At 67.4% G+C, this 17,691-nt stretch overlaps 2 protein-coding genes across 3 annotated transcripts; one reads left to right on the top strand and one right to left on the bottom strand.

Annotated features, from left to right (window-relative positions):
• Positions 1-1,542: 1,542 nt before the first annotated feature.
• On the bottom strand, positions 1,543-11,139 carry THBS3 (thrombospondin 3). The gene is made up of 24 exons (XM_090050458.1): positions 11,007-11,139; positions 10,543-10,689; positions 8,917-9,123; positions 8,465-8,721; positions 8,275-8,377; positions 7,913-7,939; positions 7,477-7,559; positions 7,230-7,281; positions 6,997-7,145; positions 6,373-6,513; positions 5,864-5,941; positions 5,634-5,786; positions 5,387-5,497; positions 5,178-5,285; positions 4,812-4,971; positions 4,511-4,629; positions 4,263-4,315; positions 3,855-4,048; positions 3,379-3,557; positions 3,120-3,168; positions 2,729-2,925; positions 2,413-2,585; positions 1,974-2,113; positions 1,543-1,868 (listed from the first exon to the last, which is right to left on the bottom strand). Exons 2-24 carry the CDS (start codon positions 10,613-10,615, stop codon positions 1,810-1,812), a joined length of 2,865 nt encoding a protein of 954 aa, XP_089906584.1. The 5' UTR covers positions 10,616-10,689; positions 11,007-11,139; the 3' UTR covers positions 1,543-1,809.
• Positions 11,140-11,275: 136 nt separating this feature from the next.
• Positions 11,276-15,150, top strand: MTX1 (metaxin 1). 2 transcript variants are annotated; one of them, XM_090050461.1, is made up of 8 exons: positions 11,276-11,616; positions 11,707-11,776; positions 11,988-12,067; positions 12,564-12,656; positions 12,907-13,089; positions 13,435-13,511; positions 14,345-14,499; positions 14,707-15,150. In XM_090050461.1, the coding sequence occupies exons 1-8, from the start codon at positions 11,536-11,538 to the stop codon at positions 14,931-14,933; spliced, it is 966 nt and encodes a 321-aa protein (XP_089906587.1). In that variant the 5' UTR covers positions 11,276-11,535; the 3' UTR covers positions 14,934-15,150. The 2 variants fall into 2 exon arrangements, with proteins under 2 accessions (XP_089906587.1, XP_089906586.1); XM_090050460.1 differs by having other exon boundaries at positions 11,388-11,616; positions 12,907-13,086.
• Positions 15,151-17,691: the final 2,541 nt, after the last annotated feature.

The following is a 17,691-nucleotide window of genomic DNA, read 5'->3' as shown; positions in this document are numbered from 1 at the left end:
CCGGGAGATCCCACTGGGTCCTGCCTGTGCTGGAGAGTCCTGGCCCCAGCCCACGGCGCCGCTCTGCCCCATTGTGGGGGGCCCTTCGCTGTCCTGCCTCCGGTGGGGGGAGAGGAGCGGGCATCTCCAGCCCTGCCCAGCACAGCAGGGGAGTGCCCTGGGGCCAGGGCTGAGTGAGACCTTGCAGTCTGACTAAGACAGTGAGACAGCACACACTGCCTCTCGTCACTGCGGGCACTACCACTGCCCCCTGCCCTGCTGGGCCAACCCTGCACTGTCACCGCAGCTCCTCCAGCGCCCCCTCCTGGGCTGGCTCGGCACTGCCACTGCAGGATCTCCAGCGCCCCCTCCTGGGCTAGCCCGGCACTGCCACTGCAGGATCTCCAGCGCCCCCTCCTGGGCTAGCCCGGCACTGCCACTGCAAGGTCCCCAGCGCCCCCTCTCAGGCCAACCCCACGCTGTCACTGCAGCGCCCCAGCTGGATCACCTGCCACTGCACACTGCAGCTCCCCCCGCTGGCCAGCCCCGCAGTGCAGCGCCCCCAGCTGGGCCGCCCCTGCTGCCTGCCCCTTCCCCGAGGCTGCGCCTCCGGCAGGGCTGCAGCTTTGCCCCCGCAGCGCGGCGCTCAGCCCCGGGCCAACCCGCGCCTCCGGCATCCCGCGCGTTATCTGTCCCGGGGGAGCGGGGCACAGGCTTTGCCAGCGGGTCTCAGGCGAGACGAGGGACCCGGGATCCCGCCCAGGCTCCGGGAGCACGGACCCCGCAGCCTGCCCCCGCCTCCCGGCCCAGCAAGTCCTGCGCTGCCCCGGGGCCAGCGGGGCACGGAGCGCACAGCGCACGGCCTCCCGCCTCCCGGTGCCCCCGGCCACGGCGAGTCCTGCTCGGGCCGGATCAAGCGAGCCGGCGCAGCAGGGGCCGGAGGCTCCGAGTGACTCCCCGGGCGCAGGAGGAGACCGATCTGCCCGTGGCGGGAGCCGGGAGGGGCCGGCGCGGGGCGCGACCCAGGCGTTGCCCTTTTAAGAGCGGCCCCGCGCTCCCATTGTTGCCGCCGCCGCGGGGCCGCTCCGGCGCGGGCAGCTCCATTGTGCGGGCGCGGGGCGGCCCCGCTCCCGGCCCGGTGCCCCGCCCGGCAGGTGAGGCGGGGGCGGGGGCGGGGCGGGGCAGGGGCGGGCGCGGGCGGCCCATTGTGCGGCGCATTCAGCGCGTTGCTGGGACACGCGTCGCCACGGCAACAAGCGGGTGCCTCGCGGGACGCGGAGCCGCTGCCGCCGCAGTTCCCACGGGGCGCGGGAGTGGGAACGGGCGGCCGGGCCGGGGCCAGCGCCTCCGGGGCGGCGGGAGGGCCGGGATGAGGTGCAGTGTTGTGCGTCTCCTACCAATATTGCACTCGTCCCGGCCTCCCGCCGCCCCGGGCTCCTCCACGCCCGCGCCGGGCCGGGCCGGGCTCCCTCCCTCCCAGCGCGGGCGCTTCCCCGGGCCGGGGAGGGGCCCGCTCCGCCCCGCCGCCGCCGCCGCCGCCGCCCACGAACACGGCTCACGGGGTAGAAAACCATCGGAACTTTATGGGCGGACCGGGCGGAGGAGCCGGGCGCCGCGGGGCCTCGCCTGCCGCCCCTGTCCAGGGCCCCGAGGCCGGGCGGGAGGGCGCTCCGCCGCCCTGCTGGGGGCCGGCCGCGCCGGGCCGGAGCAGCGCCCTGGCCGCGGGCCGCGGCAGCCGGGCCGGGCCGCGTGGAGGCAGCGTGGGGCCGGGGAAGCTGCGGGGAGTCCCGACGGCCCTTGGCGCAGCCTGGAGAGTCCGGCCGGGCCGTCTCACTCGCGGCCCTCGAGCAGCAGCGGGCGGAAGGGCTCGAAGTCCTGCGGGACCGTGTCTGCGGGGACGGAGGGGACGGGGCTGAGCGCGGGCAGCGCCGCCCGCCCGCCCGCCCGGCGCCGCGGGCCGGGAGCCCCGCGCCCCCCGCCGCCCCGCCGCTCACCGTTGCAGCGGTACTGCAGGTTGGACCAGATGATGTTCTCCTGGGAGAAGCAGAAGACGCCCAGGCGGCCGCCCCGCATCGTGCTGTCGAGGATCACGCCCGAGTCCGCCACGAGCCGCGGGCCCTCGTACAGCCGCACCCTAGGGCGGGGGGGGGAGGCCGGGGTGAGCGCCCGGCCGGGACGGGAGGGGACGGCCCCGGCCCCGGCCCATTGTTCGGCCGCTTTTGCATGTGAAAGGCGCGGGCCGGCGTTGCCCGCGCGGGCCGGGTCTCCATGGCGACGGGACAATGGCGCGGAGGCCCAGCTGGTGCGGAGCCAGTGCGGGGCTGGGCCCTTCCCGCCGGCCGGGGCAGAGGCCACCGGAGCTGCCTTAAAAAGGAAACCCGCGGCCTCCACCGCCCTGCACCCCACCGGGAAGGGGCCCCAGCCCCTCCTCACCGGATGTAGCCCACCTGGGGCCTGTGCATGAGCTGCCACCGGTACGAGGTCTTGTCCTTCCAGCCCACGTTGCGCGGATCCTTCCACAGCAGCCGGACCTGGTCCGGGGTGGTGCCTGCGTGCCACAGCGCGTTGCGCAGGTGCTCACCGGGGCCACTCGTGGACTTCACCGCCTGCGGGCAGAGGGCTGGGGGTGACCGGGGCGGGACGGGTGCCCCGGGCAGAGAAGGGGCCAGGAGTGCCCACCACGGCAGGCGCTGCCTGCTCCCCGGGTCCCCAGGCAGAGGGGCCATCAGGCCTCAGGCCCAGCATGGACCTTGAGTTGCAGCCCGGTCTCAGCCACGGCCCGGAAGGGGGTGGCCTGCCAGTATGTCTGCTCCGTCTGCTTCCACATGACCACGTAGAAGCTGGAGCTGTCCTGGTAGCTGAAGATGAAGCCAGCGTAGTCATCATCCGTGACAGTGTTGACATGGAAGGTGCCCTCGAAGTCCACCCCGTTGAAGGCCGTGTAGCCTGGGCACAGGGCAGGGCACGTGTCAGGCAGGGAGGCATGTGCCCCAAGCCCCATGGGGCTCCTGGGCAGGCCACATCAGTTCTGCCCTCTCCCTCGCTGGCGGCTCGGTCTGGGGTGGGGCGTGAGCTGCCCCAAGGAGATAGGTGGGAACAAGAGGCAGTGTGCTGCACCAGGACAGGAACACCCCACCTACCAACAGCCAGGCCCGGGTCGCTGTTCATGGTCTGCACAATCTCCATGCCCTGGGGGGAGAGATGGGATTGGCACCCGGGCTCCTGGATGCAGCCCAGGGCCTGCCCAAGGGCTGGCAGGCCTAGCCCAACACCCAGCCAGGCCCCTGGCCTGCTCCCCTCCTTCACCCTTTGCCCAGTGCTGCACAGCAGGCATCATCCTGCCTGACTAGCACTGATGCCAGCACCTGCCCTGCAGCCTCCCCCTCCCTCCAGCCATACCTGGTTCAAAACCACCCAGTTGGGGTCAATCTGGGCATCGCCCTCGGGGTCCAGGATCACTGTCTGGTAGGCCCGGAAGTCAGTCAGCGTCACCTCGGCACTCTCCGGGCACACGTCCAGCTGGTCAGCCACTGTGTCATTATCAAAGTCCTCCTCGCAGACGTCACCCACCCCATTCCCTGCGGGGCATGACCGGGCCAGTCACACGTGGTGCAGCTCCAAGCATGTGGCGCAGCCCTGAGCCAGAGTGAGCGCCATGCTCCATACAGCAAGCATGTCTGCTCCAGCTCCACGGGCTCGAGAGATCCTGGCTCCACCTGGCACCAGACTGCCTGCTATGTAGCAGTGCCAGCCCAGGGGACTCAACCCAGCAGCCACAGCCCCTGCCACAGGAGCCAGGCCTGCACCGGCTGTGCCCAATCCCCCTGGCACAGGCCCAGTGGCCACATGGTCCTCGGCCCTGGCTGAGCCCTCACCGTCTGAGTCCTTCTGGTTGGGGTTGGGAATGAGGCGGCAGTTGTCAGGGCCGGGAGCAATGTAGTCAGGGATGCCATCATTGTCATCATCATTGTCACAGTCATCCCCCAGCCCGTCATTGTCCGAGTCCAGCTGGGAGCTGTTGGGCACTTCGGCACAGTTGTCCTTGGAGTCCTGGTGCCCATCCCCATCGCTGGGGGTGGTAAGAGGGGATGAGGGGGCAGTGCCACCAGGCACGTGGCTGGGACCCCGTCTCCCCCAGATGCCCGCACCCAGTACACCCACCCACTGTGTGGCCTGCGCATGGGGGCTTCCCCCATGTCACCCAGGGCTCCACCCCACCCCTCCCTGCCTTCTCCAGGGCAATGGCAGAGCTTTGGGCAGGACACAGGCACTGGCTCACACACCTGTCCTCGTTGGTGTCACAGATGTCTCCTACCAGGTCACTGTCCATGTCTGTCTGAAAGAGAGCACAGCCCCAGGTCAGCAGGGACTGGGGACTGGTCCTGGGCTCCAGGCATACAGGGGAAGGGGAAGGCCCCCCTCCAGCCCCTGTTGCTGCAATCACTGCAGGCCAGGCAAGGCCCAACAGCTGCTCCAGCCTCCCACACTGTCTCCCACCTGCACGCAGCCCCTGCCAGGCCCCAACCCATACCTGAGTGGGGTTGCTCATCTCAGGGCAGCTGTCGCAGGCATCCCCAACGCCATCCTCATCCCTGTCTGTCTGCAGTGGGTTGGGGACCTTAGGGCAGTTGTCCAGCACATTGGGGATCCCTGTGGGCAGCACGGCAACGGTGACCCCAGCCCAAGCCCAGCCCCACCTTGAGCCTCAGCCACAGCCCTAGATCCCCAGGACCAGCCCAGCCTCACCCAGGCAGCCTCGGGCACATCCTTGCAGAAAGCCCCCAGCATGACCCAGGCCCCCTCCTTTGACACAGCCCTGGCCCTGGCCCCACCGTCGCCATCAATGTCGTTGTCACATGCGTCGCCCTCGCCATTGCTGTCTGTGTCCCGCTGGTCATTGTTGGGCACGTTGGGGCAGTTGTCACAGGCATCCCCAAAGGAGTCAGTGTCCGAGTTCTGCTGGTCCTTGTTGGGCAAGAGCCGGCAGTTGTCCTGCAAGAGGCGCCCGTCATCACTGGCATCGGGGCAGGCACAGACCCAAGTGCCATGGGGAGCTCTAGGCTGTGCCTCACAAGCCAGGCAGAGTCCCCCAGTCCCCCACATGCTCCTGGAGCAGCATGGCAAGGCACTGCCCCCTCTCCACCCCAATCCTGCGGATAGCCCCTGGCAAGGCCCCCCCAGCCCTGAGCCCAGGATACCTCGACGTTCTTGATGCCATCACCATCTGCATCATCATCGCACTGATCCCCGATGCCGTCGTTATCAGCGTCTTCCTGCCCCGAGTTGGGCGTCAGCTGGCAGTTGTCCTGGGAATGGGGTGTGCAGCTGAGAACCTGGGGCCAAGCAGCCCCCTCCCTGCTCCTGACCCACCACCTTCTTGCCCCCATGCCCTGGGTGCGGTGCCCACCTGCTTGCAATGCTTGTTATTGTCGATGCAGGGTAGTGGCTCATCTGGGTAGCCGTCCAGGTCTGTGTCCCGCCCACACACATTGCCATTGCCAGCCCAGCCCACATTGCACTGGGGCAGAGGGGAAGGCAGAATCATGACACCAGAGACAACTGCCAGCTGTGCTGGGATTGCCCTGCCCCCAGGCACAAACGGCCCCAGTGCTGGCCCCAGCCCACCCATGCAGCCCCTCCCCAGCCCCACTCACCGCACAAGAGATGTCACCGTTCCTCTCGAACACGCAGTACCCGTTGATGTCACAGGGGTTGTGCGTGGGGCTGCTGCAGGACTTCAGTGGGGCACAGCCCATGGTCTGGTTGCCCAGGAACCCCGCCTTGCAGGGGCCACACTTGTAGGAGCCCTGGGGCAGAGGGGACAGGGTGAGAGGCTGGAGGCAGCTGGGGGCCATGGGGCAGAGGGGTGGGAGACAGCGCTCACCATCGTGTTGGTGCAGATAGAGTTTGGGTCACAGCCGCCGTTGTTCCCATCGTTGCATTCATCGATGTCGGTGCAAACCTGCAGCAGGGACAGTCACTGGAAGCAGGGCCCCTGCAAGGTCCTGGGGCTCGGCCTCCCCCAGGCAGAGGCAGCAACATGAGTAGGGTCCACCCCCCGCCCAGCTATGCTCATTCTCCGCCCTTCACTGGACCTGGCCGTGCAGTGCCTTTCCTGGGGAAGGGAGGGAAGGGAGCAGGCCTGGGCTCATCCCTGAAGATGCCACACTCCAGTCCCGTGGTACTGCCCCGGGCTGGGGGGTCACACTGTAAGATGCCAGGGGCAGCCCAGAGCCAGCAGGTCATGAGCCTGTGCAGCCCTGGAACCCATCTCTGCTGCAGCAGCAGCCCCCTGCCTCCAGCAGCACTGTGCCCCCAGATTCACACCCTCCCCCCGCACTGTCAGGAGTCAGAGCAGCATAGAGCCGGCTGCCAGTGCCAGGCCCCTCTCACCTGCTTGCTGGCTTTGGCATAGTCAGCACCCACACCTGAGATGAGGTTCCCCTTGTAGCCACGGGGGCAGGGCTCGCAGCGGAAGCCGGGCGCCGTGTTGAGGCATTTCGAACCAGGGAAGCAGGGGTTGGCATGGGCACACTGGGAGTGAAGGAGAGGGTCCAGCCAGTCCCACACGCAGCCAGCATAGCAGGCCCCTGCCAGGAGTGTGGCTCACCAGTGCCGGCCTCCCAGGGCTGCTCCAGCATCACCCCTGCCCCAGCACCAAGCTTCCTGCCATGCACCTGGCAGCAGGTTGAGCCAATTCCCTGCCCCATCCATGGAGCAGGGAGCACTGACCACCATCCCTGTCCAACATCCCTGGGCACACAGGAAGCCTGACCCACAACCTCCTCCAGTGCAGCTTGAGGCCCAGGCTCTGCTCCACAGGGCAGGCTCCTCCCTGCCAAGCCTGCCTGCACTGTCACATTGCTCCTTCCCATGGGCACAGTCATGCCCTGCCTCAACCATTTCCCAATGCATCGGGATCCCCAGAACACAGGACCCCGCCCCATGTTGTGAGCAGTGCTCTGTCTCCGGCAGGCTCACGTGCAACCTGTTCAATCCTTGGGCTGGGCCCCTCACCTCATTGATGTCAGCGCAGTGTGTCCCGTTGCCCTGGAAACCAGGAGGGCAAGGCCCACAGCGGTACCCGGGGTACTCGTATGTCTCCATGCAGTCTACACCACTGAAGCAGGGGTTGGGGCTGCAGCGGGAGCGGTGCTCGTGGAACCCTGCAGAGAGAGGGGGTCACGGTGCAGCCGCTGGGCTGGGCCAGGCTGAACAGGGCAGGGCAGCTCCCCGGGGCCAGGACTCACCGCAGACCTGGCACTCCATGATGGTGTTCCGGATCAGGGACATCTCCTTCACCTGCAAGGCACAGTGCAGGTGTCAGAGCCCGAGACCTCAGCATCACAGCACCCTGGAGCAGAACCCACCTGATCTCTGGCCCAGGCCCCCAGAAGAAGTGGTGGGGGGAAAGGGCACTGAGCAGGGGGCTAGCATCTGGATGGGGCCAATCCTGCCACAGCAGGGAATGGTGCACAGCCCCTCTGGCCACCTCACCTGGTCACGGATATCCTCCCTCAGCTCCATCAGGACCTTGTTGAAGAGAGTCAGCTGCGTGACCAGGGCCTTGGTCTGCTCACCTGCCCCAACAAGAGCACCGGTCAGTCCCCCTCGGTGCCATCCTCTCTGCCCACTGCCCCCAGGGCTCTGCCCCACCCTGACAGGCACCCACGCACACCTGGGTCCACAATGGGGAAAAGCAATGCCCAGAAGCTGGCTGAGATCCCCCAAGCTCACTTCATGCATGACCACAGCTGTCTTGGAGCCAAGAGCAGTCAGGTGAAGGATGAGACCTCAACAAGGGGTGCAGCATCCCCTTCTCTGCCCTGAGACCCCGAGGCTTCCCTCTGCCCAGCCCTACCCAGGTGTGGGCCCAAACTCGTGCAACAGGAGTGTGGGAGGGGGAAGGCCAGGAGAACAACAAGCAACTCACCCAGGATGGAGTTCAGCACCCCGGTCACTGCAAGGGAGGAGATGGAAACATCGTCCTGCTGCCAGCCTGACTCGTTCCTGCCCACGCAGCACAGAAGGCAGAGGCTGGTAGCTACAGACCCGGCCCCCACCAGACCCAGCCACAAGCAGGCTGCGTGCATATGCATCTATGTGCCCACATGGCTCATGCTCCATATTTAACAGGAGCACAAGATAGACACGTGTACATATGTGTGGGTCCCATGTTTCACATGACATACATAGACATGCCCTGGCATACCTGGCAGTGCCCTATTCCACATGTAACGTGTGTGCAGATGCCCCTGCATGGGCTTGTATTGCGGGTGCCCCCTGCCACGTTACCTGCACTGTGGATGGACTCATCACCTTGGAAAGGGCATTCACTCAGGGCCCCGACGCGGCTCATGGACCCTCCCAGAATCAGCTTCATCGACTCTACAAACCCCTGGTCCAGAGAGGAGCCGTCAGCCCTGGTGCCATGGTACTGCCCGTGCCCCCACTGCTGCACCCTCTGTGTCAGGCCCCATCTCACCTGCAACCTCTGATAGGCCTTCTGCCCCGTGCGCACCTCCACCGCCTCCACCTCGGCCTGGGGCACGACTGCTATCTGGGGCAGCCCCACGCTGGCATCGGCCTGCTTGCAGTCAACATACAGCTCCACGCCCAGGGCATCGGCGCGCAGCCCACTCAGGCGCACAATCACTGTGTGGCTCCGTCCATCTGCCAGGCCGGTGTGCTGCAGGTTCACCACGTGCAGCTTCCCGTCCTCCCTCAGGTATCGCAGCAAGACTGTGGAGCACAGCCACAGGTGTAAGCTTCCCCTCAGCATGGGGGCCCAAAGCCCTGCCCGGCACAGCTTGTACCCACTATGCATGGTGCCTGGCACAGCCCACCTTGAACTGCACAGCCCTTCCTCTGCCGTCCCCGGGCCCCCCAGCCCATGGCCAGAGGAGCAGGCGCTCCTGTGCTTCTGCATGACCCTACCTTTGTTGATTTTCCCCACAACAGAGACTTCTAGCCACCGCGTGTTGTCCTTCTTGGAGTAGAGGCCGAAGAGCACACCGCCCTGCTTGGGGGGCAAGCGGAAGGTGGACAGCAGGTAGGCATCGTTCACTGTCAGCAACTCTGTCCGGATCTTGTGTGCCACGTTCACCATCTGCCGGGCCTCCGTCACCATCAGCAGGTCTATGACTGCAGGATGGGCAGACAGATAGTCATGTCCAAGTCCCACAATACCAGCGAGGCTGCCAGAGTGACAGGCTGGTCCGTGACCCCGCAGACAAGGACTGCTCCCCATGCAGCCCTTGGAAAGCTGTCCCAGCCAGGGCCTTGCTGGCTGGAGGGGGTTCATGGAAGCACTGCCAGGGCCAGAGGCAGATGGATGGGTGCAGGCAGCAAACACACCTCCCGCCTGGCAGCACAGGAGGGCTCCTTCCACTGTCCCTGCGCCAGAACTGGGGGCTCCTCTCCAGCTCCTCAGGGCCCCACAGGCCTGGACCCTCCCACCTCGCCAGCCCCACACCCCTCCTCTTCCTTCCACAGTTCGGTGTAGAGGCTGAGAGGTCCTCAGGGCAGCCCTGCCATGCGCTCCACTGCAGCCGTGGGGGGAGAAACCCAGCACCCCGTGCCCAGCCTGGGCCCAGCTTGGGAGGCGTGGCAGAGCTGGGGAGTGCACCCCAGGAGGTGGCGCCCTTGGGCCATGGACAGAGGTGGCCAAGCACTGCCCAGGGCCTGGGGCAGGTCAACCCCCCACCACTGCCAGTCCTGCAGCCGGGGCACAAGGCTGGAGAGAAGCTACTGGGATGGGGACCCCGCACCCACAGGCAGCTGGTCCAGGCCGCCACCACGTGCCCGCAGCAAGGCACAGCCCAGCTCCAGCAAGGATGCGGGGACCTCTGCAGTAAAAGCGAAGCTGGAGGTGGTGAGAGACTGAAGTGCGGCCCTTGGACAATGCCACGATGGCCCCCGGACAATGCCACGATCACGGAGGGAACCTGCTGGACCCCAGCCCCAGCAGCTGCCCTCCCTGGCTCAGAGCGGGGATGAGCATGGAGCCGGCACATGCTGCAGGACTCGGGGCCTCTCAGCTCCCTCCAGCCCCGGATCTGGCCCGCTCGCCCTTCTGACCCCCAAGCCCCTTAGGCTGGCAGCACGGGCCTCGGTCCAGGCTGGACCCCTGCACGGCCCTGGCTGGACAGCAGGTCCGGCGCCCAAGCAGAGGGCTGTGCTCAGCCTCCGCCGTCCCTGCAGGGGCTCGGGACTCCAGCAGCATCCCCCTGGAGCCGCTCTGCGGTTTCCCTCAGGCGGGGGGAAGAATATCCCTCTGTGCTGCAGCCGCCCAGCCGAGTGCCAGACCTCCCAGGGAGCGGCGGCCGCTACCAGCGCCCGGGCTAGGGCAGCCCCAGGCGGGAGCCCCCGGGGCCCCGGCCCCTCGCGCCCAAGCCCGCACCATCCGCCCCGGCGCCTCCCGCAGCTCCCAGGAAGCCCGGCGGGCCGGCCCCCGCGCCGCCCAGCCCCGCCGCAGAGGATGCGCGGGGCGCCCGCCGCGCGCCCGGGGCTCGGAGCCGCGGGCTGCCCCCGCCGCGGTGCGGGGCTCGGCCGGGCGCTTACCCTGCAGCTCGTGGCGGGCGGCGGCGGCGGCGGCGCCGAGGAGGAGCAGGGCGAGCAGCGCGCCGAGCCCCATGCTGGTCCGCTCCGAGTGCGGCGGCGGGGCGGCGCGGGGCCGGGCCGGGCGGGGCGGCGCGGGGCGGGGCGGCGCTGCCGGGCGAGGACGGAACAAAGAGCCGTCAATCACGGCGCATCCCGGGCACGGGGAGGCTCCCCAGGCAGCCCCCACGGGTTGTCACCGCGGGCCCCCGGCCGGCGACATGGCAGCGCTGGCGCCAGCCCCCTCGTCGCAGCCGTCGGTTCACGGCGCGGTCAGTCAGTCTGGGGCCGGTTCACGCCAGAGCAGCGCCCGCCCCCCCCCGGCGGGGACCTGGCCCTGTGCCAGCCCGGGACCCCTTCCCCGCCCCCGGGCCGGGCCCTGGAGCCTGCGCTGCCAGACAGTGAGGTCATCCCGGAGGCCCGGTCACCTCTGGCCGGGGGGGCAGGTGCTGCGGGTCGCGGAGGCAGCGGCGCCGGGTCCTCCAGAGCCAGGAGCCCCCTCGGCCCTGCCTGGTGCTCGCGGCGGGACGGTCGCGGCCAGCAGCGGTCACCTGCTCCCGGGCCCGGGCCTGCCCCTCGGCTCCCCGGAGAGCCCGCTGGCCGGGCAGGCTGTCCCGGGCCGGGAGCCAGGCGCGCTGCGCCCCGCCCTGTTTACGCTTTGTTTCCCCGCCGCCGCCATAGCTACGGGAGCCGTGCCCGGGCGGGGCGAGCCGGCCGCGGGGGGGCTGCCCGGGGCCGAGCGCACATTTTCCACCCGCCGCTCCCGCCCTCTCCGCGGCGGGGCGACCCGCAGCACGCGCCGGAAAGGGGCCCCGCTCCGGGAGCGCAGCGTGGGGGGCTGCGGGCACGGCGCGGGGGGCGACCGCAGCCCGCCCGCTGCACGGAGCGGGCTCGTCCCGCACCGCCGGCACGGCCCGGGGCGGGGCGGACCCGCCACGTGGTTCCGGGTCGCGGAAGATGGCGGCGCCCATGGAGCTGTACTGCTGGGCCGGCGGCTGGGGGCTCCCGTCCGTGGACCCCGACTGCCTGACCGTGCTGGTGAGCGCCCGCCCGGCCGGGGGCTCGAGCCCGCCGCCCCGCCCCGCCCCGGCCCGGCCCGGCCCGGCCCTGACCGCCCTTGTCTTGCAGACCTACGCGCGCTTCACGGGGGCGCCGCTCAAGCTGCACAAGCTCGGCAACCCCTGGAGGAGCCCCGCAGGTGAGCGCCGCCGGCCCGAGGCCCCCGCCGACACCCCGCGAGCCCGCCCTGCCTGGCGGCAAGCCTGGCCCCCGGCTCCGCGCCCCCTCCCCGCCGAGCCCCGCTCCCCGCGGAAAGCCTCGGCCGCGCGAGCTGCCCGTGGGCTGGCACCGGGCTCAGAAGGGGCTCGGGCCGTGTCCCCGGGGGGCCCTCACCTGCTTTCCGCTCGCAGGACGCTTGCCCGCGCTGAAGACGAGGGAGGAAGGGGTGCTGTCCAAGACCCACGATATCATCACGCACCTCAGGAAACAGGTGGGCTGGGGTCCGGCTTCTCCGGCCCTGCTGCGGCCGGCTGCCCTGCGGGGCTTGCTGCTGGGGTGCCGGCGGCTGGGAGAGGAGCCCCGGGCCAGGAAGACGCTGTTGTGAATGTCCCAGGCAGGCCCGGGGGGCTGCTCACCCTTGCCCTGGCTGCCAGGCGGTCCTGCGGGCAGGAGAGCTGCCCGGTCCCTGGGGGTGAGGGGACCAAAGGGGATCTGGGGGCCGAGTGCTGCCAGCCCTGCCCTGGCCCATGCCCCCAGTCCGGGGCTGCGCTCCCTTTGCTGTTTCTGGATGCAGGGTCTGATGCAAACGTGATTTGGCTGTGGTGAAGTTGCGGGGGGGCTCCCTTCTCTAAGCAGACACCAAGGGCGGCCTGGCCCTGCAGCTTCACACTCCGGGGGTGCCCATATGTCACACAGACCCTGGCCTGCTGTCGAGCACGAGCCCACGGGCCATCCAGCCCTGGCTCACACTGCACTGTTGCCCACAGAAGTACAACGCAGACTATGATCTCTCAGCCAGGCAGGGGGCCGACACCCTCGCCTTCATGTGCCTGCTGGAGGAGAAGCTGCTGCCGGCACTGGTGAGTCTGCGGAGCAGCACTGCTGACGTGAGGCGGGCTGGGGGGTGCTGCTGGGAGCCCAGGTCCGTGGTTGGGTACGGTGGCACGGGGAGGGTGCACTGACAGGTGCCAGGCCAGCCAGATGGAGCCGTGGGCTGGGATGACAGTGCAGCGACATGGACAGGCTGAACCTGGGGGGGCTGGGAGCTGCCTCGGGCCTGCGCCAGGCAGAGAAGGCAGTCCTGGTCCCATCCTGCTGCTCCCACCACAGATCCACACGTTCTGGGTGGACGCCAAGAACTACGTGGAGCACACACGGAAGTGGTACGCAGAAGCCATCCCCTTTCCGCTCAACTTCTTTCTGCCCAACCGCATGCACAAGCAGCGCCTGGAGCGGCTGCAGCTGCTCTGCGGGGATGACTGCCTGGAAGACGAGGAGAGGCTAGAGAAGGTGGTGAGTGGGTGGGTCCCTGTACTGACTGTGGCCCATGCAGAGGTAGCTGGCCCTCCCTGGATAGGTGGTGTGGGGGGTCCCTGCCTGATCCCCAGCTGTGCAACGTGTGGGTCCAGGGCAGGGGGCAGAGCTCTCGGGTCCAGCCTGTCTCCCAGGAGGGTGCAACGTGGTGCTGTAGGCCAGAAGAGGAGACACTGAGGCTGGCCCCTGTGCTGGGGCGGGAGGTCAGCAGGGACACTGTCCATCCTGTTGGCTGGGCACACTCTAGCCTGGGGGGCAGGGGCAGGGGCAGGCACTGGGCTTGGTGCAGGGCATCACAGTGGCACTGCTCTCCTCATCTTGTAGCTGTACCACGAAGCCCGAGAGTGCCTGACACTCCTGTCCCAGCGCCTTGGGGCCCAGAAGTTCTTCTTCGGAGACTCGTAAGTGCTGGAGGGCGAGCTGCTGGAGGGCATGGCCACGGGGCGGCAGCAGGCATAGGCAGCACTCTGAGCTGCAGGCATGGCTCGTCTGGAGTCCTGGCCTCCTTTAAATGGCAGCTTCCAAGGGAAGCTCTGAGCATCCACAAGAAACCTCAGGACCATCATGAGCGAAGTGGGGCTGAGCTGGGCAACACGGCTGCCCTGTGAGAACGTGCCTGGGGGCGGCCAGCAGAGCCATTCCTCACCACCTGTTAGGATGCCGCCATCCCGACGGGTCCCCTCCTCCCCTGTAAAACCACACCGAGCCCAGACCAGCCGTTCCCCCCACAGCAGCCGCGCCAGAGCCAGAGCCCTCAGAGGGCTGCCTTGTTTGCTCCGGCTTTAATGGCTCCATAACTGCCAGAGCCATAAACGGCTGTAGCTGAATGTGCCACTTATTCAGCTCAAAGGGGTGGCTGCAGTGAGCAGGAATTGCACGAGACAAACACATACTCACATGCTTGAAGAGAGCTGCTCCTGCCAGCCCTTGCTTTGGGTCCTGCTGGAAGAGGCTGCAAGCTCCTGGGGACTGTACCCCAGCCCTGTCCCCCAGAGAACTTCGCTGGCAGAGGCCAGGCTGCTGGGGGTGCCTGTGGTGGGACTAGAGTTGGTGTGAGCCCCCAGCAGCAGCAGGGGCAGCCCTCTGGTCCCTCAGTGACTGGGTGATGTGGGGAGATACGTAGGTGGATCCTCATGGCAGAGGGAGTGGGTCTGTGTCTGCAGGTGCCAGCAGCTTTGGGGTGGGCCGGCCAGGAGGGGCGACCAGATGTCAGCATGTGCTCTCTGTGCCTCAGGCCTGCTTCCCTGGACGCCTTCATCTTCAGTCACCTGGCACCACTGTTCAAAGCAAAGCTGCCCAATGGCAAACTGCAGCAGCACCTGAAGTCCCTGGAGAACCTGTGCAACTACTGCACCTCCATCCTGAGCCTCTACTTCCCCTGGGATGGTGGTAAGCAGCCGGGGACAGGAACCCTCCACCTCACTGCAGTGGAGGGAGGCCACGCAGTGCCTGTGCTGCATGGGCATGAAGTTTCTTGGGCACCCTGGCATCAGCCTGGCTGTGTGAAGCGTCAGGGGCACTGGCTCGCCTGAATTGCAGCCATTCTCTGCCCAGATGCTGCCTCAAGGGCACTGACTGTGGATGTCTCCTTGCCAGGCGATCCCCCGGCTACTGGTACCTGGACTTCGGGCCCTGAGGGCGGCGACTCCGAGGAAGATCCACACAAGCGGCGCAACCAGATCTTGTCAGTGCTGGTGGCCCTGGGCGCCATGATCAGCTATGCCCTGCTGAGTGGCATCGTCTCTATCCAGCGGACAGAGCCTAGCCTGCCTGGCCACCGGCCTATCTCCCTGGAGGAGGAGGAGGAGGAGGAAGAGGAGTGAGGTGCTGGCCTTTGGCTGCTGCTCTCAGGGCTTTGGTTCTCACGGATTTGGTGTCACTTGAATGGACTCTTGTATGGCACTGGGCACCGCACACTGTGCTGGTCAAGGGCACGGTATGGTCCCAGTCCCCTCTGCATTCCTGAGTGGTGCCCAGCCGCCACCATCCATAGCGCCTGCGAGGTGCTGGGAGCCCCAATAAACCCACATTCTTTCTGCAGGGTATCTCTGTGCCGTCTTGTGTGGGACAGACCTTGTGCAGCGCGGTCCAGGGAGGGTGGAGCCACCCACCCACGTGTGGCCCTGCCGCGCTCTGTTGGCCTCCATGCATCCTCTGCCTTCGGCTGAAGTCTCCATGCTGCCTCCTGCCCCTCCTTAACTGATTGCCCTTTCAGAAGGCAGCGTTGCCACATCCCTGCTCTCTGCCTTCCTGGTGGGTGCAGGCCACACTGGGGCTGGTGACCACTGCCACCAGCCTCCTGCCCGCTGGACGCTGGCTGTGCCTCGTTCTGCCTGCTCCATGCTGCAGGTGGCTGGGCCGGGGTCCCAGTGGTCCCAGGTTCATCCAGCTGGCAGATGCAGTGCTTGTCCCTGGCACCTGTGACTGGAGGTGTGGGAGCGCCCTGGGGCAGCTCTGGAAGAGCGTGGGTGCCAGGGGCAAACCCAGGCTTGCCTGTGATCACAGCAGGCAGATGGGAGAGTGAGATTTCCCTGCTCCACTGCTGAGTCGTGGGTCCTGCCCTGACTGGCTCCACATGCCTACAGCAGCCACAGTGAGAGTCCCCCAACAGGACAGTGGCTGCCTCGTCCCAGTGCTCACTCCCAGGCCGAAGGAAGAAACCACCACAGATAAGCGACTCAGACTTGCTATGTGCCCTGAGCTCAGTGTTGCTGCTTCCTCAAGGCCGTTGCTCCCAGCTCAGCCTTCTACCTGCATAACTCATGCTGGGCACACTCACGGCTGTTCTGGGGAATTAGTGCCTGAGTACGAAGCACCCGGCAAGCTGCCTCTGCAATACTGAAGGGAGCTGGCATGGCTGGGGGATGCATGTGCTTCCCCTCCTGGAGCTGGGCTGAGGCCGATCCCCGTCCTTTCCCCCTTCCTACAACCTGGGAGCCCCCAGGAGCATGAGAGGAGCAGGAAGCCCTTAACACCAGTCTTGCTGTCGCAGTGCAAGGAGCCTGGCCAGAGCCTCTGGCCTGTGGCTGTGTCAGGAATTCCTCCGGCAGCGGCAGCTCTGTTTGCATTCCTCGGCGGGAGTTCCTAGGCGCTGGCACTGCCAAGACCACGTAGGATGGGGAGCGCGGCTCCGACAGTTCTTGTGAGGGCAGCAGGACACAGTTGGGGCCATGATGAGCTCACCCTGGGTCCCGCGTGCACGGTGCTGCACATGCACAACAGCGCAGCCTCTCCCTTGCACAGTGCTCAGGGGATCGGGCAGAGCAGTCATGCTGCTGGGGGTGGACAGACAACCTGTTCCATGTGGCTGGGCTGCTCCTGGGGGGTTGCCCGGCCAGTGCTAGCTCATCCCCACCCACTCCCCCCTGCACCCACGCCTGGGCTCCTTGCTGCCGTGGGGACCCTACCGGAGGACGCTACTGGGACGTGCTTCCCCAGTGCTCAGGTTACCAGACTGCACGTGGAAAGCGGCCGGACTGCGGCTGACAGCTGGGCTGGGCTGGGGCTGTTTGCGCTGGGGCGGGAGGGAGGTGCACACAGCCCTCCCTTGTTCTGCCCTGTGTAAACGCTCCCAGGAATCCTGGCCGTTGTGGCTGCCCCAGCCACTTTCCATGACATGCTTCCTGCGGGTTTGGCCGACTGGAGACTCGTGGCTGCTGGTCCTGGTGGCTTGGCCAGGACAGAAGCTCTCCTCCTGTGCCCTACAGAGCATCCCCCCCAGCCACGTGCTGGTCCTGGCATTGCCCTGACACCCAGCACTTGAAGGCAGAGACCCTAGCAGCCTCTGCAGAGCACAGCCAGGCCCTGGGGCAAAGGCTATGTGCCTTAAGTACCCCTGCCCAGACCCAGGCCCAGGGGGCATGTGCTGGCAGAGCCAGTGACTGCCCTGCTCCGACCCCAGTATGCCAGGCTCCTTTCCTGTTCTAGGCTCTGCTGAGCCTGGACGCAGTGCGTGGCGGCTGTGGGAGCCTTGGGCTGTTAAGAGTCCAACCCAGCCCAGCCCCAGGGGCCCACCCCAGAGCCAGCATTCGGCAGGGTTCGGCTGGGCGGGGGCTGGCCTCCGCACGCAGCCCCAGCCGCTCGCCTGGGGGGTCCCTTGGCTTGCCTGGCTTGCAGCAGGGCTGGCCCTGGCCCCAGGGGGAAGGATTCCCCTCCCCCCCAGGCTGCCCTGGATAACGTCACTTAGGAAGTATGTGCCTCATGCTCCAGCATGGGGGGAGCATGGCTGCCGCCAGCCCGGGGGATCTCGCTCCAGCATGAGAAACCACGGCGGCCCCGTTCTGTCTCCGGCCCTGGCCTTGGCCCCGGCCCGGCAAGCAAGGAGCGCTGACGTCAGGTCTCCAGGCGCATTCCCCGTCTGCCTGACTCCAGCCATCACCTTCCAGGCGGCCCTGCCCTACCTACCCCCTCCCTGGCACTGGGAGCTGTGGGCAGGTGCCAGCTCCATGGAGAGGAGCTCCATTGCCCTCTCACTGACCATGAAACTGGCTAGGAGCATGGGTGGATGCAGCCTTGTAGAGGAAACCCAGCGACCAGCTAGCCAGGCCCAGCTCTAGCCTTCCAGCCATGCTGCCCCCACAG

This window comes from Crocodylus siamensis, chromosome 6, assembly GCF_052110815.1.
Source record: "Crocodylus siamensis isolate JL-2025a chromosome 6, ASM5211081v1, whole genome shotgun sequence".
NCBI classification, from domain to species: domain Eukaryota; kingdom Metazoa; phylum Chordata; order Crocodylia; family Crocodylidae; genus Crocodylus; species Crocodylus siamensis.
Note: the sequence above shows the minus strand (reverse complement) of the source record. Positions and strands in the feature narration are given on the sequence as shown.